Here is a 22,614-nt window from a genome sequence, read left to right on the forward strand (position 1 = left end):
TGACCGATGTGATATAGACGGGGGGGAGGTCAGATTTGCAGATCACTGGGATCCAGGTTCTTGGTGTCTCTAACCCAGCGTTTGAGCTATTGGCATTGTAAATGACAATGCCTTTTATTTATGTTTTGGGTTTTAAAACATAAATAAAAGGTATTGCCATTTACAATACCAATTGCCTAAACTCCTGTGAATGCGAGACCTATTGCATTGCAAATGCCTGTTTCTTATCGTCTCCATTTTTACTCTTCCACTCCCTGACGAACAGCGTGAAGAGCAGCTAATTTTTTCAACAGAATAAAATGTCCATTGTTCAGTCACTTACAATTACAAATCCATGCATATTTGGATTTATTAATAGGCGTGAAATTGCAATCACATATTTCTATGAAGATAAAGTATAAGCTCACTGCATATTTAAAAATCTGCATGTTTTCAGCCATATACATTCCAATAGTTAAATACAGGCACAAAAAACTAGCTGGGATATAAGAATGTTATTTTATTAATCTGCAATGGAGCATATGGCGAGTACACAGCCAAGCCAAAGTTACAAGGCATTGAGTGTCAAACTATGCTATTTGATAGTGTCAGACTCCGTGCGATCAAGAACATTAAAGATTGATGGTCTGATCACACATAGAACATGCACAGCAAACAACAACATTTTAAACTCTTCTGGGGACCATCTTTATTTAAGATCTGCAAAAAGGACTAACTTCGATTCCCAGCTCCTCTTAGCTAAATATTATTTCATGCTGCTTCAATTATGATCAGCAGAACTTCGCTAATGTATGTCCCTGACTTTTTTGCATGAAGTCTGGAGTAGGTGGGGATGGGTGAGTTGCCAAAACATTACTGTGTTGTATGAACTAAGGGGCTCATTACGATGGCATAATGATCGTTGGGCCGGCGGTGGCGATCGTTACGCCATCGTAGTGAGAAATACCCACCGCCATATTAGGATGGCGGTGGGTATCACGGTGGACGCAAGGTCCATCCACCACTTGTCCACCGGTGGCAATCATCACGATTGCCTGCCGGGCGGAGCTGGGCCACTAATATGGTGGCGGAGCATAGCAGGCACCGCCCGCCATATTAGGATGTGGGTGAGTATAGGCCGTTCCATGGCGGCGATGACGCCATGGAAAGGTTGGCGGGGATTGGCTTTGGGGGCCCGTTGCGGGCCCCCTGGGGAGGTGCACTGGGGGGTACCCATGGTACCCCCTGCAGTTCCCTGCACCAAGTAGCAGGCACCGCATGGTGCCTGCCACGTGGTACAGGGAAATGCTGTGCATGCTCTTTTCCCATTGCGGACGGTGCTGCAGCCAGCAGCACCGTCCACAATGGGAAAAGGCCAGGATGCGCCCGCCATTATGGCAGGCGCATCCTAATTGGGCTGGTGGGACCGCCACACGTCTGGCGGGCGGGCGGTTCCATCACCGTTATTTATTTATTATTATTTAATTTGTATTTTTGAGTTTTATAGAGCGCAAACTTGACCCATTGGGGAATCAGAGCGCTTTAGAGTAAACAACAATATTATGAAAAAGATTTGGAGGGGGGTTGGATACATAAGGGATAAAAGGAACAAGTATGTACAAATTAAATTTACATTTTAAGAGAAACGCAATGGTAGGATGCCCGGAGGTGCCGGGTGGATAGTGACTGGGTACTCCATGGGGATTCACTAGTCGGAAGCAGTGCAAGGTCTCTTTGAAGTGAGAAGGCAAGATTTAGGCAAGGAATTTGCCCATTAGGAAGGTTTTAACATCTTTTTTGAAGCGAGACATTGAAGGGATTCTTCTAATGGCAGACAGGGGTGAGTTCCATATTCTTGGTGCGGCCCCAGAGAAGGCCCGATTGTAAGTTTTCTTTTTCCGCAAACGTGCAGGTTGGAGTAAGAGGTCTCTGGTGGACTGGGAGTTTCTGGTTCCTCCGGATATCATTTGCCAATTTGAGTTGGATTCTTGCCTCTAGAGGAAGCCAATTCAGAGCTTTCAGATGTGGTGAAATGTGATGGAATTTCTTTGAGCCTGTTAGTAGTCTGGCGGCAGCATTGAGGCAGGCTTTTAAAGGTGCTAGGGATGATCTTGGGTAAACCCGAGAGGGTAGAGCAGCCATATTCTAGTCTGTAGATGACTAAGGCCTGGACTGCCATTTTTAGGTCGGGGTGTCAAGGAAGGGTTTCAGTTTCCTTAGGTAGCTAAGGTGGAATCTGGCGAATTTGGCCATCGAGTTGATGTGGTCCTGCATGTTCAAGTTGCAGGCAAGGGTTATTCCGAAGGATTTAGCCGAGTCCACAATGGTTGGAGGGCAGTTTAAGGCTGTGATGGCCTTAATCCATATCTGAGTCTCAGGGTTGGTATTGGGAGGTGAGATTAGTAGGAACTCTGTATTCTTTGTGTTGTGTTTAGTTGGTTGGCGGAGAGCCAGAGGACAGTCGATTTCAAGGCTTCATTCAGGGAAAGAATCTCCTCAACGGAGGAGATTTTGATGTAGATCTGGGTGTCATCAGCGTACATGTGGTAGGAGATATTCGCGGGGTGTAATACTTCGGCAAGCGGTTCGAGTAAAGGTTGAAGAGGGTTGGGGACAGGGTTGATCCTTGGGGGACTCCAACCATGACCGGAGAGGGAGCAGACAAGTTGCCGTTAACTAGGAATCTCGGTGATTGGTTATGGAGAAAGGACCTAAACCATTCAAGTACAGAGCTGTCCATTCCCATCCTGAGTTTGAGGCGTTCAAGTAGTTTTTCATGGTTGACCGTGTCGAAGGCAGAGGAAAGATCAAGGAGGATTAGGAGACAGGTTTTGCGTTGGTCAAGGGCTTGGAGGGCATCATAAACAATGTGGAGAATGGTGGTTTTCATGCTGGGCCAGGGCCTGAAGCCGTATTGGAAGTCATCTAGTAGGTGGAAGTTGGTGATGTGATGGCTCAGCTGCTGTTGCACACACTTCTCTAGAACTATGGCTAAGAGAGGGATGTTAGAAATAGGTCTAAAGTTGTTAGGGGAGGCAGGATCAAGCAATGTTTTTTTAAAGATGGGGAGGACTTGGCCGGCTTTCAGAGAGTCGGGTATTGCTCCCTGAAGAAGGGAGGCGTTAATTATTGCAGTCCAGCTAGGAATGATGGATTGGGTGGTGGCAGCTAGGCAGTTAGAGGGGAGTGTGACATTAAAGTGGTTGTTGGCGTTTAAGGTGGATAGGATTTTCGAGATGGAGTGTTCGTCATAAATTTTAAAATCAGTCCAGTGCGCTTGGTTTTTGAGTGAAGCCTGTGGGGGCCGCGCGGAAGGAAGAGGCAGATTTGTAAGGGGTTGAGAGAAAGTGACGGATCTGGGTTCGTTTCCTAAGGTTGTGATTTTGTCAGAGAAAAAGGAGAATTCCTCAGAATATATTTGTGACTTAGGGGTTTCTTTTGATGTTTTGGCCAGTTAGTTGGATTGGTGTTTGACCAATTCGAAGAGCTTGTGGGGTCTGTTCTTGGCATTCTCCAGTTCTGATCTGAAGAATTCTATTTTTGACTTTAGGATCTTCCTGTTGTAGGCATTTCTGGCCTGGCAGAGAAGTTTTAGGTGTGCGGCTGAGGGGTGCTGTCTCCAGATTCTTTTTGACTGCCGGAGGGATCGCTTCTTGTTGTTGAGGGACCCATTGAACCAGGGGTTTCTGTCTTTGATTTGGGTTCTTTTTAGTTTTCGTGGGGCAAGGTCAGCAAGAATGGTAGTTATAGTCGCAGAGTAATGGTCATTGAGGTCACCGACCGATGTGATATGGAGGGGGGTAGGTCGGATTTGCAGCGAGCTGGCAGTTCACTGGGATCCAGGTTATTGGTGTCTCTAACCCAGCGTTTAGGAATCACCTGTTGCGGTGCCCTTGTCTTGTGGGTGCCAGGTAAAAGGAAAGTGATGGCGTGGTCGTCCGACCAGTCACAAGGGTCTATAGCGATAAGCTTGACTGTTGATTCCTTAGCGATGATCCTGTCTAGAGTGGCGCCTTTCGAGTGTGTGGGGAGTGAGCAGGCTTGGGTTAGGGCTTGGTCGGCCAGGAAATCTTTGATGGCATTGACATGAGGATCCTTGGGGTCGTTCCAATGCAGGTTGAAGTCACCAAGGAAAATGTCTTTCGAGTTGGGGGAAACCTTGGCTGTGATGATTTCTATGAGGTGGTCAGTGAAGGCGTCATTCGTGCCTGGGAGGTGGTAAAAGATGTGCAGACTGCACATTTGGGTGGTGTTGCTGCATATGGAAAGTACGAGGTATTCACAGGAGTCTGTGAAATCTGCCAGGAGTTCGGTGACCAGGAGGTCAGAGCGGTAAATGCAGGCAATGCCTCTGCCTTTTTTGCTAGATTTCCTATCCAGCCTTGCGATGTTTTAATTTGGAGGGACTAGGAGGTCCAGGCATGGAGAAAAGGATTCGTTGAGCCATGATTCGGTCAGGATTGCTAAGTCAAGGTTTTGGCTCAGTATGAGATCTGCAATGTCGGCAGCATGCTTAACTGCTGAATGGCAGTTACTTAGGAGGCCAGACAAAGGGGGGTCGGAGAGAGTGTTGTGCGAAGGTGTGGACAGGGGTACTGGCCCTAGGTTACTATCAACCACAGTTCTGTTGCGGATGGTAGCTGATCTGTAGGGGTTGATTGCGATTGTGCGGATGGCATGTTCGACATTCCTGTCTAGTGGACTGGGGTTTCCTGGGTAAGAGTTGTAGGACCGGAGGATAGCTAGAATTTCCTCATCAGTGAGGTCTAGAAGACTAGGGGTGACAGGGGTAGAGTTGTAGGAGAGGTGGAGAGCTAGAATTTCCTCCTCCGAGAGGTGGCATGGTTATTTGCGAGGACGAAGGTGTCTCCAGGATAGAGGCAGTGGGTGTTTGGGGGCCTCTGTGATAGGGAGGGTGGTGGGGTTCCCTGGAGGCTTGAGTTTAGAGAAGGAGAGTTTGGTGATGTGAAGGAGGTTCTTTAGGTCCAGAATGGAGTTGTGGATGCTCTGCGTTAGTTTGGCTGCTCTGTGGTGCAGCGTTTCAATATCCATCTAAAAGGGAGGTGCTTGAAGGCAGGGGGACAATGGTTTGGTAGCAGTTCTATTGGCATGCGTAGGTGGTAGGGTAGCGGGGCTGGGTTGATCTGTGGCATAGGCCAAAGGGAGAGTTTCGGTCTCAAAGTCAGGGAGAGGAGCTGGCGGGGAAGAGACCAAAGGTCTTGGAACGCTTCTGTTGGTAAGCCCAGGTGGCGTGATAGAGGGGTTAGGTTGATCTGATTTGCAAGCTCTTAGGGGGGTGGTTTTTTGGGTGGCTGGACACGCTAGACGGGCATTCATCGGGGTTGGTGTTAGTTTCCCTGCCAGTGCCGTGCACATGGTTTTTGAGGAGGGTAAAAATGTCTGCAAATTTAAGGAGGTTTTTGGTTGTAGCTTGGATCAAGACAATGCCGTTTTTAGGTCTCGTCTGAGACAGCGCTTTAGCGCTGCTCTAGCGAGACTTATAGTAAGCGAGTTTTGGAAGTGCAAACAGTGGCTTTTCAGGCCTCCAAATACAGTGCATGTGCGTCGGCCGGGCGCGCGCACCATTTGAAGGCCTGAAAGCACTTGTTTGCTTTCACTTTCGCGGGCACACGGCCGCTTTGATGTGATAGCGATCGCTTGTTAAACATTCACTTCCCCGGCCGCTTTGATGTGATCGCGATCGCTTGTTAAACATTCACTTCCCCTTCTGTGAAGAGCTCCATGGTCCGGCTGTCTCAGCCCTCATTCACGCCTCATTACATTCTGCTGTGTCGCTTGTTTGTGGAAGGGGGTGTGTTCCCAGCTGGGCCTCGCCGTGACTCTGCAGCCTCCTGGGAGGCATGCACATTAATGACTGTGGTGGTATTTGGAGGCGCTGTGAACACATCCACATCTGTCCTCAAGGCGCCTTCCCATCAGCCACCTGTACTCTGGATTCTACAGAACACGGAGGTTTGGGCTGTTCCCCTTTCCTCTCTGGTATAAACTTCAGAAAGCGCCGGTCTGTCTTCTAGGCGCAGACTGCAGAAAGCAGGGACCTAGGCGTCTGCCAAACGGCAGCGGATGTCCTGTCTGCTCTATGTATAGCACCCAGAGGCCCAGTCACTGCTGCTTGGCGCATTACCCACCTCCAGCAAACTCGGAATCAGTCTGCCAGCCTCTAACGCTGCGAGGACCGAGTCTGTGCGCTCTTTCTAACTCTTGCTGTGTGTGAGAATGTATCCACGCTGTCTTTGGAGTTAAAGAACAGCGGGCGACCATTGAAAAGAGGGTCAGTGGAGGTCATGCGTGTTCACAGGCACAAAGGCTGTAGCAGAGCGCGCTGTGCTGGCATCGGTTACAGTCGTGCAGTGCATGGATGGCAGCCTTCGTGGCGCCCTCTCACAAACTCCACTGAGGTATGGACAGAGCCTTGCAGTAATAACAGCTGCTCTCTCGGCGCTGCACGAAGCCTCACTACCACGGTTTGCAATGGAAGCCGCAACACTCGCTAGATATAGTGCCTAGAGGCAGCATACGTACAGCACACTAAATCAGCTGACGACTCGTGGGAGTGCAGCCATCACCAAGCACTGGTTTCGAGGCGCTAGGTCTGTGCCCAGATGTCACTCAGCCACACTTTCCCTCACATCCTGTTTTCCACTTCCCTTCTCCTCCATTGCAAACCCTTCCCTCTCTCTCCACCCCCATCGCTTGTGCCTCCTCCAGTTCACACTTGCTCCCTCCCCCTTCACAGTGCTTGTATCCGTGGCCACCGTTCTGCACCTCCCGTGCTCTCCCTTTCCTGCCCTACCTAAACCTTTAAACAGCAGGGCCAGTAAGGAGGGGGGGCTCAGATTTTCCAACAGTTAGGCAGACAACAAGGGTCTAGCTTGTTTTTCCAGTCAACAGTACTGAGCGCGTCACCGTCTGGGGCCTGTTCACAGCTAGAAAATACTCTAAATTAATAGCACCACTTAGCAATGCTTCCGATAAACACAGCTTGTCAGTGTTTTCTTGAAAGAAATCTACTTTCTATAAGTAGGAACCCCAAAGGCGCTGGTTGGCCATAGTGTGTTTAAAATATCACTACCAGCAATGCAGCCTCGTGATTATCTTTAATGTGGGTGATGGATTTTAGCATTCTTTTTCTTTATTTTTTGTCAAGGGGAACAATTGCTGGCAACATTTTAGACTTCCACAACTCATTACACATGTGGAATTTTGTGACCTCCTCTTCTAAAAATTACTTGTTGAAGTGTGCTGTGCTTTATGAGGGGAGTTTGGCCTTGAATCTGATTGCGTCATTGAGAATTGGTGAGGCTGTACGGTACCGTTTCAAAGTGCGGCTCTCGAGCCATTCCACTAACTTATATGGCATGGTTGCAGCCCCACCCCCCACAGAGCCTACTCAGGATCCTTACTTAATCTCCCAGCCATATCCTACGGCTTCTGGGGCTGAACGCGCGCGCATGTGCCAAGACACCCTTTTAATTTGTGCACTTTGCTGAGGTGAGATGCTGCTTAAATCATGCACACTTCTTTTTGCTTTGTTTTTTTTTTTTTTAATTTATACTGTGTGTTCTGCAGTGGGACAAGCTTTGTAGTCGCTTAGAGGCCCTGCACGATTGACTTTGCACATCCCTGGCTCACATATACTGTAACTTCCTTACACAATTTGCAAAAACAGATGCGTATGCTTCCCATGGCTGACTTCGAGGTTGTCTCCCCCCCCCCCAAAAAAAAGAACAAGCATTTGCAATGCATTAGGTCTCGCATTTACGCGAGTTTGAGCTATTGACATTGCAAATAACAATGCCTATTGGCATTGTCATTTACAATGCCAATAGCTCAAACTCGCGTAAATGCGAGACCTAATGCATTGCAAATGCTTGTTGTAAAGGGTTATTGTGAGGTCACCGTGCAAGGTTGCGGAGGCGCTATTGTGAGCTTGGTTCCATACAGTATGTTCCTGGTTCCGTGTACATTGAGGAGGTGCACAATGGTTTTGCGCCAGGAGGATGTTCTTCTGGAGTAGAAAATGAGGTTGTCAATGACTGTGCCCTTGACATCACTGTAGCGTAGATCAGAGATCAAGGTCTTAGGGTGAGTTTTCAGGGTGGAGTGCTTCCGAGATTTTGCAGCGGTTTTGGAGAGGTTGGGAGGATACACCAGAGTGTAGTAGTTTTACTGTTTTACAGTAGGACTGATGTCCGCCCGCCATCATAATGAACCACTTAATACGTTTTCCTCTTGGATCACTGTATGCACTGTTCCAGGCAACCTGTCATATTTAACAAAGTCAATTCTTTTAAACACATCTTAACCCACAGCAACATTGTCTTACCCGTATACATAATGTGAATTGTGACAATGGTAGGCAACAGAGAACAAATAGCAACAATTCTATAAACGCACAAACGTACGGTTTTAATGTAAATGCACACGATGAGCACTCTAAATATTTCTTAAAATATTAAAATGTAAATAATGAAATAACCAACATACTGAAATAAACTATACAGAATTTCTTGTATCCAGCCTGCACATTTAGAGCGGAGAGTAAATGTTTTCAAAGCGAAAATATTGCTACTCACATGAACTGAATGTACCAATCCTTGTTTCGGCGACAACACTTCTGTATTTTTTGATGCAGCAATTTAAAATATTAACTACCAGACAGAACCTAATTTTAGGTTTTAAGTGCCTTAACAGCTGCAAAGTTGAACAACACAGCATGCACTGAAGCTGGGTCGCCAGCATGGTTTCGGAGGTGCAATCCCTACAAATACCACACTCACTGCCCTTGCTTGCCATCTTCCAGTGAGGCACAAATAACGAAAATACAGCAAAACACTGCAATCAAGTCACATAACGTGTGGCGGCATTGGCAACAGCAATATTGAGAACAGGGCACGGACTTCGCTGTGTGATGCCCGTTCTGGCGGCTGTGTTAATGGGCAAGGGATTGCTCCATCCTGGTTTAGGGCCACCTCGCAGAAAATGATTGCATTTCTCAATATTAGCATACCTAAAGCTGAACGTGTCTTACAGCGGACTTCTAAACTATGCTGTCTCAGCTGCGGCACCTCTATCTCCCATGTTAACAAACGCTAGCAGCTCGTAGGCACATCTCACGGTCACGTCATGCAAGAGTGCGTGATGTTGTGAGTATTTTTTTAATTGAGCTGCAGACGCATCCTGGCCGGGCTGCTTGAACCTAGCCCACCCCTGGCTGCAATCATCCACAAAATAAATTTAAGGGCTGCTTTCTGGGCATGATCGATTAGACTTGCCAGCTTCAGGTTTTGGAGCGAATGTTCAAGGCGCTTACTGACAGCTCGTACAACAAGCAGGAAATAAACCAAGTAGTCCCTAAGGGAAGAATTAACCAGCTACAGCATAAGCAAGCTGTAGTTGGTCAGTGCTGCTTGGCAAAACCAGAAATGATGTATCGGGACGGGTAACCAATAAGGAGCCAGGAAAGAAGACTAGCAGAGGAGTGAACCAATCCCAAGCAGCAGGCGGGATTACAATCAGTATAGTGTTTACACCAGGTCTTGCGACAGCGCATGCACTGTCTAGGCTCGACCTAAACATACCTGGGGCAGGGCTCTTCATGAATGAGCTGGCATGCTCTTTCAGCAGGGCCCACGATTTTCAAATCGAGTGACTCCAGTAAGCAGCTTATCAGAGCTAGGTCCAAGAGCTTCTACCCAATCAGAACCTGGGATATGGTTAGAGGTAAACTCCTTTTCTCTATTCCAACTTCTGAGAGGGTATAAGGGCACATGATTGACAAGCCCCGAAGCTCTATTATCTGACGTGCTGCACAGTGTGACCCTAGTGTAGCATGTCAAATATCTACAGTGACCGTGTAAGGCTGAGCTGCAACAGCCCTCGCCCAGAGACATTTTAAGGCATGGGCAAAGTGGGCTCTGGCCAAGGGCCTCAAGCTTTCAGGGGACCCTTTGATAGAGCCAGCTCTGTCCTGCAGGGAGTCTTGCCCTGTTGACCTTGAATAACTTTTAAACAGATTGTTTTGGATAGCAGCCATATAGGGCGTGCTACCGGGGCGGTGACGTGGGGCGGGGGAGGGGAAGGGTGGGGGGTTGTAAAATGCAGCAATCGGCCGATTTCAGATAAGTTCCGGAAAAAAAACCGAATTTTGTTGCGCGCGCTGCATCGCCAAATGCGATGCAGCGCGAACAACTAAATTTGTTTTATTTATTTTTTCGTAACTTACCTGAAATCGGCCGTATGCTGCATGTTTGGTTTAAAAACACCTAAACTTAAGTTTCACTGAGACAAAATCCTAACTTATGAATTTTGTTATTCACAAGGGGCATTTAGGAGTAGTAAAGTTAGGATTCCTAACTTTGAATACTCCTAAATGCCCTTTGTGAATACCGAAAGTCGTAAAGATAGGATTTTGTCACATATTACATTTGTGAATCATGCCCACTGTTTTCTTTCTGTTCCTTCTATAGTCTTCATGACCCTTGCCACAAGACATTGGCAATATTTAGGATACCAAAGATAAACTCAGGAGTAGCAGCTTCTTCCCCTGGCTGCTGCTAATTTACGTCTATGCCACCATTAATATTATCTTAAGGAACTTTACGGTGAAATACATTATGCAAAAAATGATTGGAACCATTCGAAGCAGATGAGAACAACTGTGCATCCACTGAAAATATTACGTTGTTGTTTTAAGTTTCCAGACAATAAAAAAAAAAAATTAACGTACCATCACTGCGGCGATATTGTTGGGAAATGCCTTTGCTAGAATCGAAAATGTTGCTGTCATGGCAGCTCCATAGCCAACTCCATACACTGCTCTCACTATAAAGCACAAAATAGCGAACAGGGTGCCATCAGCTGCCTTGTCCAACATACTGCGAAGAAATGGTTTAGTAAGTCCTTGTGAAAGAAAATGCATGTAGATGAATGAACTGTGCAAAGATGAAAGCATAAATCTTGAGATAAAGCACTACTTGAAAGCATACAGGAAACAAGCTGCACCACGAAAGAATAAATGGCTGCAAATAGTGCAATGACAGTAAGGAAAAAATAAAAAGTTACCTACTTTGGTACAATAGTTGCTGGTGGATATATAATCTACCTGCAGATAGCTCTCCTCATGAATCCTTACTCCAGCCTTTAAATGGGTCCAAAAACACTTTTACCCTGCAGTGTCTCTCAAGCACTGCCAGTCATGACTCCGCTTCCTAACATGAAAACACTATAGTATATTAAGTGCCAACTGATATGCTGGCATCAGTTCCCAAACTTTTTGCACGCTCCAGAGAGGTTTATGGAGAGTAACAGAAAGCAACAACAGTAACAAATACAGCACATAACACGTTTCCATACCTTGGGATCTCATTACTCACAGCACCAACTCCTCAGGGAAGAATGGCTGGAAGTGAGGAATCAGAGGGAAAAATGTATATCCCCTGAAAATCGAGACCAAAGTTAAGGGACTTCTTCTGATAGATAAATCTTCCTGCAGTTTCCTCTACTTATGAATTCCAAATCAATACTTTCCTGTTCGGTGAAAAGTAGTGGTGCTGGTTAACAGAGGAAGTCTTGCAGAGCAGCAGAGGTAAAGTCCCATTCACTGCATGCCTGAGACAAAGTGCTTGCCATAAGTATGCAAAGATGACCAGGTATCTCACAGCAGATTTCTACAATTGGGACACCCTGGAGAGAGCCATGGAGGCAGCCATATTTTTAGTGGAGTGGGCTTAAGTGCCCTCTGGAGGGTCTAGGTTGGTCAGGGCACAGAAAATCTTGATACTTTGTGAAATGATATCAAAAGTCCTGGGCACACGTAAAGTAATTTTACAGTTAAAGGTATCATTCACTTCTAGTAGATTCAAAGGAAAAGTCAATGTTCATATCCAGTAAATAAGATCCTTGTCTCTATTCGTTCATAAAGTAAGCAAAAGCAACAGAGAGCTGAAACAGACACATAGAGGCAACTTGGATAATGCGCCTCCGCACTGTTGAACACGGTTTAAACTGCGACCACGAGATGCAATATTTTCTGGGAGATTAATTTACTATATAAGGATATTAATGTTTTGCTTACAAACATGTGTTCGAACTCTATGAGCAATACCGAACGGGCTACTTTCCACCATTTGCTTGTTATCAGTATTTCTTGATATCTTTGAAGTTATTTAGTCATCAAATGTATATAAAATGATACTTTCCGAATTACCGATTTACAATGATTTACCATTGTTTGTTACCTAATTAGGGATCATACATTTAACATATGTACAGTCTATCATGCAAAAAATCTTTGTTTTACATCACACTCGTGCTGCTTGCCTTACGTTGTATTTCTTAAATTTCAAATCTATCATGCAAAAATCCTTTTTCTTACACCACACTCGTGCTGCTTTTCTTACGTTGTTTTTCCTAAATATTATATGAGTTTTCCAGCCACTCATAGAGATTACACAAACACATGCTTGCTACTCCAAGTAGTGTGAGTGTTTCGATTTTCTGCACTACTTTTTTTCTTAAATTATCTAGATACTTTGCGCTTTTTTCACACATGAATTTCAAATATTTTTTCTGCAACTGACGCATCCGTACATAATGCAGATATTATGAGTATGTTGCATATAATTTCTGAGATCATTTTAACTATTGTCACATTCCACCCAGTCCTCTTGAAATACAGTACAAATAAAGTTACGTTTTGACATGCGGACGACCGGTTGTCGCTCTAGCCTTTCACTGACTTCAGTAGTATAAATTCCACTTCTGAGTTCTTCTAACAGTCCACACCCAGAACAGAAATACTTAGACAGTCAGTCGCCGGGAGAATACCATAGCGCACATGCTGGAGGTAATAACTTTCTTTCTTCTTAGGAGACTTTAGTATACAAACGCTTGGATTTGTAACCAGTGACTCTGTGCCTACCGTTACTTAAGTGAGATCTGTATTTCAGATCCAGTGGCGGCTGGTGACATTTGAAAGAGGTAGGGCGTAAAAGTGCCGGGCAGTGCAGTGTGGCGAGCGAGCGCAGCGAGCGAGCTCTACCCTATGAAGAATTTAAAAAAAAGAAAGGACAAATGGTGCATTTTCAAGCACATTTCAGAGAGCAAGAATGTTAATAAACCATTCTATATATTCGCACGTTTCATCTTCTCCATTATCTTTCATTCTTTCCGTCATCACTCTTACTTCTACCATTAAGATCTACACACAGAATATGGAATACGGAATATGCTCCGCCCTTTGAACACTCACAGCACTTTTTCATATGCGGGATCACCATTATCGTGGTAAGATTCTGTCGAATTGGCTCTTTTGTTAAATCATGCTGCAATGGTTTCTGATACATTGCCATAAGCATTACATTTGACCGCCTCTATTCTTCCGAAATAGGTACATCCTTTGATTTTTGCACTTTTTCCTGTCCACCAATAAACAGACGTTGTCTTGACCGGGTCGGAATTATCACCGGGGGAGCGGTGAGCGCTGTAACATCATTTTAAATAATCGCAATCTCCTGCGTCTAACACACAAAATTTCATTTTACTTATACCCTTCTCTTGGTATTTTATATCATTTATATCCACAGATTACTTAGATGTCCTACTGTCATTTTCAGGTAGCATTTATACCTTACTAATTAGAGAATTTAACCTATGTTTTTTTGTTACACGATTTTGTCCGTTTTTACCCACTCACAATTTCTGAGCCCTTTCTCCTCTCAATGCTGGCACTTTGTATCACCATGGTATTATTATTTTGAACTATAAACATGATGTTCACACAAATGAATTGGAGCACGTCACCATTCACTAACTGTTGGACATGTATCACATATTGTTCTCACAATTTCACTTGCATCTCATGCTTTCACATACAGTAAATTGTTAGTAGAGATTTAGGGTTTCCACTTTAAGGTGTTATGTCACTAGTGTAACATATAGAGCGTTTCTCTATAAATTTTATAGACAATATATTGTGCTCATATTACCCTTTGTATCCTTCCCAGCCCTGAGGAAGTTGCAGGATTAATTCCATTGGCGACGAAACACATGTTGGCTGGTTTCTTTTGCTTAATTTATGAACGAATAAGACAAGGATCTTATTTACTGGAGATGAACATTGACTTTTCCTTTGAATCTACTAGAAGTGAATGATACATTTAACTGTAAAATTACTTTATGTGTGCCCAGGACTTTTGATATATATAACACGGTGCAGGGCTGTCCCTACGCACATTTAGGGGTTAAGGGAGTCTCCCCTTACCTGGTTGCACTGTACCTATTTGATGACTAGTCACTCATGCGTTCACATAGCAGAGCGCCATAGTTCCTGAGTTAGAAAAATTCTCCAATCAGAGTTATTATTTTGTTAAATGATGCATTTGTTCACTGCCTTGCCCTTCTTAGCTCTAGTAAGGGATACCCCCTTCTGTCAAAGTATCCAGGACACTCGTATTTTGAACTTCCAGATGTAAGCCAACACCACTATCGTAATTGGCAAGGTTATCCGTAGCGCCGAGACACCCAGAAGAAGACTGCTCCTAACAATTGAAATTTCTGTCTTTTTATAGTATCTTTTGTGAGAACATTCCTGCACATGTGACTTACATGCATAAGAAGATAAACCATTCTCTGTGGGACTTAGACAGAAACAATATGACTTCCTGCTCATTGAAGATTTTCAGATCCATTGAGGGACGAGTTGCAGGTTACGGTATTGAGTTCCGACCTACTCTGACACATGCAGTTCTCAAGTGGATCCAAAAGGAACATCTTCTTGCAGCATCTGTGACAAGACTTGATGCAAAACTTGATACCTCAAAGTTATGGAGGAGACATTTGACTTAGTTGTTGTTGATATGCAGAGTAATTCAGTCAATGAGACAAAGAGAGAACTCCCAACCTTCTTCAAGGAGATACTGAAAAAGTTAGTGAATGGATGCCAGTATGCTGTTTGGTCATATACAAGAATAAATTGGTATGAAGGAAAAGATACAAGAACATTTATGAGTAGAGTACATTTAATTACCCTCTCCAAAGTTTTGTTATCCATAAAGTATATATCTCAATGTATTTACAACACACATAAACAATGGCACCTAATCAATGAAGAAGACAGAAAATGACATACCCAAAAACCATATACATCAACATAAACACAATTATACATTACCAAAATCCTAGAATTTATTATCACTAGTGTCCACCCATTAATTCTCGGTGATACACTAAGAGGTAGTCCAAGTGAAACACCTTAGGCCTCGGGACTTAAGCTCTAATGCGTCACTACACAATTAAAAAAATAACTGTAATTACAAAGACTCCGCCTTAGAAGTGTCGACGTGCACACGTTTCAGCCTTTTCTTCTTTGGCCTCCTCAGGACAAGGGTAATGAGACATTACTAAATAAGAGTAAACACATATAAAAACAACATTAATCCAAACCTATAATTTGTGTGGAGCAAGCTGGCTGATTTGAAAGGCTGCCTGATCAAAAATAGCTCTGCTACCAAAACCTTAGAAGCACTATATAGACGACAATAAAAGTGCTGTTCTACTTAAGAATAGAAGAAAAGGGGGGAATAGAAAATAACATTATATAGAAAGCCAGTGGTCCCCATTTCTATCCAAACGTGAACAAAAATTTCAAGTACCGTGTCCCAATAAATAATAAGCAGAAATAAACACCAGGGCATGCTGAGGGGTCAAGTCGTTCACTTACATCAATCCTATGTAACTTGGACCTAGGCCTGAAGCACCACAACAGCGTCTCGAGACTCGAGGTACAACTACCTATAAAGCCCAATGTAATAAAATATACATATGTATAAATATATCCATTCTCAATAAAATGACAAATTGTACACGGACCTCATAACTCAAATAAGAAGCAGGCGCTTACCTCCCTCTCCCGTGTAGTGGAAAACCATCCACGCTCTGTATTTGATTTGCCCAGTCTGGCGTTATAAGATCCAATCTCCCCACAATACAATGGCAAGTCACAAACCTACAGTTAACATCTAACAGCTCGGAAGAAAACGGTTTAGACAATCCCATAAGAACCATCCCCACAAAAGAGGAGTCCAAAAACGTATTCGTCTTCCTATCAGTATTGCATGAAATGCTGTCTCCTCAATTCGCATAAAACGCTATCTCCTCAATTCACCGCGGCCATCAGCGTGTGTCAGCTTCAAAGTTAGCTGCGCAAGATAATAAATGGAGAATCTCTCCAAGTCGGGAGCGTCACCGCGTCAACCCGACCAGCAACATAAAGGAAAGACCCGTATCCAAAAAACCACTAGACTGGAATCGACACTACCTATACCCATGCATTAACATCCAGGTTGGATTCAGGAAGTCCCATTCCAAACCATTGAACTCCGGTAAGGGGGAACATAAAAGAAGGACTCATAGCCATGGAACTATTAGGCTAGAACCGTCACTTCGTATAACCATCCAGTAACATCAAGGGAGGACTCAGGAAGTCCCATTCCCCACCAATAACCATACGGAATTAGAGAAAACAGGGCACAAGAAAACTACAAGTGTCCCACCCCTTTAAAAAGACGGAAAAATAAACTACAATACCTCGACCAAGGGGGAACTCAGAAAGAAAAAAGGAAGAACAAAGAGCATTCAATCCAAAAAATTGTTACACATATATAATTCAAGGACACTCTCAAAGAAACAAATCCAATTGAAATTCAATGGGAAAAACACGGGGCGGTCTAAATCACATTATACATCATGCCAGCTTACTGCACACAAAAGAGGGGTTAACAATCTATAAATACCCCACATAAACATATATTATATGTACATATACACACATATTGGATATACTTTATAAATGGTGATTAAAAACATAGTGAACATAACAGAAGAAACATATATACTAACATACCTGGATATTAAATCAATGTCAGTTCTCTCCTCATACCATGGTATAATAGTATAACTATATGTATCTGGTTATGGTACATAGAGCAAATCAGATTGTATTATAATTAGAGCCCAAATTTTATCACGGTCATTTAGTCCTTCAGTTGACATGTGATATTTTTCTATTATTCGTGCCTCCACGCGATTCAAGTTAGTTGGTAGTGCTATTTTATTCTGGGCTTTCACAACCACCAAGACCAACCATCTCAATTCCTTCTCATTGTGCCCATATTGCGTATAATGTTGGACCAGAGGGCTCCCTGTATCTTACAACGTATTCGTGACTTGTGCTGAAGTATTCTCATCTTGACAGCTTGCGTTGTCTGACCAATATATGTCTTGCCACAATGGCAAGTCACAGCGTATTTTTTGTATTGCAGTTTGAGAAGCTCAATTGTTTATGTTGCTTGTGGTTGATCTCGACAGATTTCGAGTCACTTGTCTGAGGGCATGCGGCACAATTATTGCCCTATTAGTGCATGCAACCCCAGTAGACCTCTCAAGTCTCTTGGTGTAGATTGTTGGCGCGTTGCTTTAACCAGATGGTGTCTTAAATTCCTCACACGTCGAAAAGCGAACAAGAGTTTAGGAATATTCAGGTGTTCTATTAGCCGCAAGTTCCTTAAGATGATTTGTTTCACTTTATTCGCTTTGGGGTTGAACGTGAGCACACATGTCAATTGATCTGATTCTTGTTTTACTTTAGGATAAGGAGGTTTTCTCGTGGAGTATACCACGCTCTTTTTAAAGCTCCCCGTACCAATTTTTTATGGTATCCTCTTATGATTAATTTCTCTTGCAGAATCTCCGCATTTTTGAAATAATCATTTACGTCAGGACAATTACGGCGCACTCTAAAAAACTGCCCATGGGGTAAGTTGTCCTTGAGGTTTCGTGGGTGTCCAGAAGTATATTCTAAAAGGGTATTCCGGTCGGTAGATTTAGTATACAAGTCTACCTCCAGCCTTCCATCTTTATCAATGATCCACGCATCTAGGAAATTAATTTGTGTGTTACTTGATGTTTTGGTGAATTTAAGATCAATCGTACGGGCATTAAGCCACAGATGGAACTGTTCCAATTCTTCCTGTGTCCCCTTTCAAATCATGAACACATTATTGATAAAACGCACCTTTTCCAAAATGTGTGCCTTGAAAGGGGTCGTTTCATGAAAGATGTATCTCATTTCAAAATGGTCCATCAATAAATTAGCTATTTCAGGGGCGAAGCAACAGCCCATCCCTACGCCTTTGATTTGTAAAAACAAATTCTTCTTGAAGGCAAAAAAGTTATTTTTCAAACAAATACGAGCCAATGATAGTAACGACTCTGTCAGTACCTGATGAGGCCTCGGTCTTTTATCAAGCACCATGGTCATGACCACCAATGCTTCATCTTGGGGAATGTTTGTATATAGACTCTCGATGTCGAAAGAAACCAGCAACTGTTGGTTCCCATCAAACATTGAGAGTTCTATTTTCGAGATGAGATCCATCGTATCTCTAACATATGATTTTGTTTGGGCTATAAATGGCTTAAGAAATACGTCAATATACTTGGCCAAAGGCTCCAAAATGGACCCACAGGTTGCAATAATTGGCCTACCCAGAGGTTGGGAAGCATCTTTATGCACCTTCGGAATTACATACATATTTGGTATCCTCTGTTCAGTAAAGTTCAAATATTCATGTTCTTTTTTACACAAGTAGCCCAACTCCATGGCGTCTGTAGTTAGATGTAATATTTGGGCTTTTAATCAGGCTTTAGGGTTGTCTGTAATAGGGTGATAGTGTTCCCTATTGCTCAATTGGCGCATAATTTCCTCATCGTATTTCTCGCTGTCCCATAGGACTATCCCACCCCCCTTATCGGCCGGTTTAATGACCGTAAGTGGATTATTAGCTAGTTCTTTTAAAGCCATTTTTTATGTTTTGAAAAAGTTAGATTTATATGAAATCTGTTTAGTATTAAGCTGATCTATTTCGCGTAATATCTGATCTTCGAAGACCAGGACCTCATCAGGCATTGCTGCACGTTCAGGGCAGAAGGAGGATGTTTTCTTTAGACCACTGATATTTCTTTCAGAACATTTACTGTACTCTGAAAAGAAGACTTTAAGCCTAATTTTACGTAAGAATTGAAGGACTTCAGTTTTAGTGTCAACTGGGTATTGCACTATCATTGGGGTATGCTGGTTGGCACCTAATGCACCCTGGTGCCATCATGTCCATAACTTAGTTGTGGCTGTGATCACATGGCACCAGCTGGCAGTGCTGGCGATCCAATTTTGGCCAAACATTTTGCAGACCAGCCTAGAGAGATAATCCTTAAGGTGAGGAATCTGCAGCGAGAAGTATCCAACAGAAATCTTAATCTAGCTAAAGGTAAAGCCATTTTTGCTAAAGGATCGCCCAAGACCTACATCATTACTGTATAAAGTTGTATGAGTATCTGGCCCTGAAATATGCAGTAGAGGGCTCACTGGCTTTTGAGTTTGTGGTAAATATGTGGGATTGATGTATGTGAAGGTGGCCATCAGCAACCACAAGTATGCAACAAAAGTTATTTAACCATTTTGCTAGCTATGTGTGCCTCCATTTTTGATACAGAAGGTACCCACAAAACCTTTTTGATGGCTATTGGGTGGCAATAAACCAAACATTTTTCCAAATTTCCCTAAATGCAGGTAATTTGCAGGTAATTTGCATAGTTCAAACTGACATTAACAAGGAACCCTACAAAATGTAAGTCACATTTTGTAGAGAATAATGTGTTGGGTAAAACAACTGCAAAAGTGGTGAGTCTGCCAGCTAATGAGAACACATCAGATTCACAGATTCGTGATTCAGGACAGGAGGAAATGGAGCAAATGTAGGAAATGTCACTCCATGGTGTTCACAGATAAGGCACTTTATTCAGTAAGTTGTACCTGCAAGCAGAATTTAGTGTAATTCTGTTAAGCTGCTTTTCTTTTTTTAAAGAGAAAAGAATCCTAGGGGAATTAAAATGGGAAATTGCACTTTTGGGACTGCTGCCCCTATTTTCTTGGCTCCCCACTTAACAGATATGTATGAAACTTGACATTAAAAATACAAAGTGGATTTATATTTTGTCAAAATTTTGTGCAGATTCGTGTAACAGCACCAGAGTTATCATGAATGCCTTCTCTTTGGAAACTGACTCAACCATAAATATACTGGTGCTATTGTCACCAGGCTGCCACTGTGTAGTTAGGTCAGAGTTTCCATGGGAAGAACGTCTTTTGTTTCCCTAATCACTTTTTCGTCGTTCGTCAAAACTTCACAAAACTTTCCCCAAAAATAGTTCATTCACCTCATTTCTGGAAAAGTTTGGGATGATCTGCCAGGTGGGGTTTGAGAAAAAAGGGATGAGGGACAAAAAATGCTTTTTCCTCATGCAAATTCCATAGGGATTATATGGCAGTCGAACCGAAGGGCAGTCGGTCCGCCACCGACGGGCTGTCAGCAGTCTGACTGCCGACATCGTAATTAGGCCCTATGTAAATTACTTAGTTTAATAATGGTTGTGCATTTATTTTCATATTTATTTCACGTTATATATGCTTATTTCATATGTATTTTTTAATGCTGTGTTATTTCTTTAGGTGAGTTGGTTGGAAAGAAAAAAATGCATAACTTGTTTAATAATAATTGATATTGATATGTAGTTCAATAATTGGGAAGTAATTGTGCATTTTGTTTATATTTATTATATTGTTTAAAATGTTTAATTTATTAGGTTTGTGCAATTATCTTTGTAACCTAAATGTTATTTGTTTTTCATGAATTAATTGAAATTAAATAAATCTTTATTGAGTTAATAAAATTGCAATTTGTTTGGTAGTTAGGGAAGTTGATAATATATATATATATATATATATAAATTATCTACTGGCGGTCGCCAGTAGATAGTTATAGTTACAACCTAGTTTCCATAGGAAATCTCAAAATTCTATTTTGAATAACTTTGGCGCCGGTTGATGAATCCTCGCGAAATTTTCAAAACTAATGGGGCGCTCCGCTCAGCTCCTACCATGAAAGTCTCGGGGTGATTCGTCAAGCGGGGGCCGAGAAAAAGGGGGGGTCCCAAAACGCGTTTTCCCCATGCATTTATCCATAGGACCTTTAGTCGCAGCTACAGCCAGAACGGCTGAACAGAATTACGTGAAATTTGGCAAAGAGGTAGCCATAAGGTCAAGGAAGTGCCTTTTGCAGGTCTGGTGTAAATCTGTTCAGTATTTCCTGAGAAAATAGCATTTAAAAGCATATCAATATCTATACGCACGCACCGTGCGCGCACCCTGCCGTGCGCGAGTGAAATTCTGTTTGGTTGTTAGATGTCGGTAAACATTCAAATCGGTCGAAACCAGGAAGTGTCGGCCGCCATTTTGTCTCTCGCAGTCTGAGGGGGTGAAAAAAAAAGGTGGAGAACGTGAAAAGGGGGCAGAGTGGACAGTTCCTGACCCCCTAGCCTTGGTCAGGGGTCACAGAAGGACCCCCAAGGGAGAAAAAAACAATTTTTTTTCTTTAAAAAAAAATCGCGAGGTGCGCGCACGGCACGCACTGAGAACCGTGGGTGCTCGGAGCGCGACGCGCACCGAGCGCACACAGCGCGCGCACGGTGCGCGAAGCGCACACAGCGCGCGCACGGTGCGCGCACCTCGCGATTTAAAAAATAATAATAATATTCACGGTGCGCGCTCGGTGAAAAACCTGAAAAATAAATACATTAATAAATAAATAACTTAGCATTTAAAAAAATGTACAAATTCACTGAAAAAAACATAGGTTTCACACACGTTATAGTTACGAATTAGCATTTAAAAAACTTTGCAAATTCACTTAAAAAACCATAGGTTTCACACATGTTATAGTTAGCTGGACATTTCACTCGTAAAAACCAATGAAATTCCCCCGTTATAGTTAGTGCAGGCAACTATAACTCACGCGACCGCAATCCTCTGCTGATGACATCAGATATTACATCACTGATGACATATGTGTCTTTATGAAAAATAAATATTTGTAATATATGTATAGCTAAAGATTAATGGAAGAAGACATGGGTAAATAAGTGTCTAAATACAGTGATGTAATATCTGACGTCATCAGCAGAGGATTGCGGTCGCGTGAGTTATAGTTGCCTGCACTAACTATAACGGGGGAATTTCATTGGTTTTTTACGAGTGAAATGTCCAGCTAACTATAACATGTGTGAAACCTATGGTTTTTTAAGTGAATTTGCAAGGTTTTTTAAATGCTAATTCGTAACTATAACGTGTGTGAAACCTATGGTTTTTTCAGTGAATATATATATATATATATATATATATATATATATATATATATATATATATATATATATATATATATATATTATCAACCTCATGTTGCATAAAAACAAGGAAAAACCACACTCAGGATGATTGGAAAACAAAAGGATTTTAATGACTGATGCATTTCAGCGTTTCAACCTCACGGTCTTTGTCAATATATATATTACCTACTGGCGGTCGCCAGTAGGTAGTTATAGTTAGGACCTCGTTTCTATTCAAAAAGCATTTTTTCTTTTGCCAATATCTTTGGAGCTGGTTGACGAATCTTCGCTAAATTTTCAAAACTAATGGGGCGCTCCGGTCAGCTCCTGTCTTGA

The 22,614-nt window shown here is 42.9% G+C and overlaps 1 protein-coding gene across 2 annotated transcripts in view; it reads right to left on the reverse strand.

Moving 5' to 3' along the window:
* The window catches only part of LOC146820763 (MFS-type transporter SLC18B1-like), a 709,940-nt gene that overhangs the window by 461,314 nt on the left and 226,012 nt on the right, over nt 1-22,614 (reverse strand). For both annotated transcript variants that reach the window (XM_085611552.1, XM_085611553.1), the window contains one exon: nt 10,730-10,877. In XM_085611552.1, the coding sequence (XP_085467678.1) occupies nt 10,730-10,877 (148 nt within the window). The remainder of the gene's footprint in view (nt 1-10,729; nt 10,878-22,614) is intronic.

Source organism: Triturus cristatus, chromosome 6 (assembly GCF_964204655.1).
Source record: "Triturus cristatus chromosome 6, aTriCri1.1, whole genome shotgun sequence".
Lineage (NCBI taxonomy): Eukaryota > Metazoa > Chordata > Amphibia > Caudata > Salamandridae > Triturus > Triturus cristatus.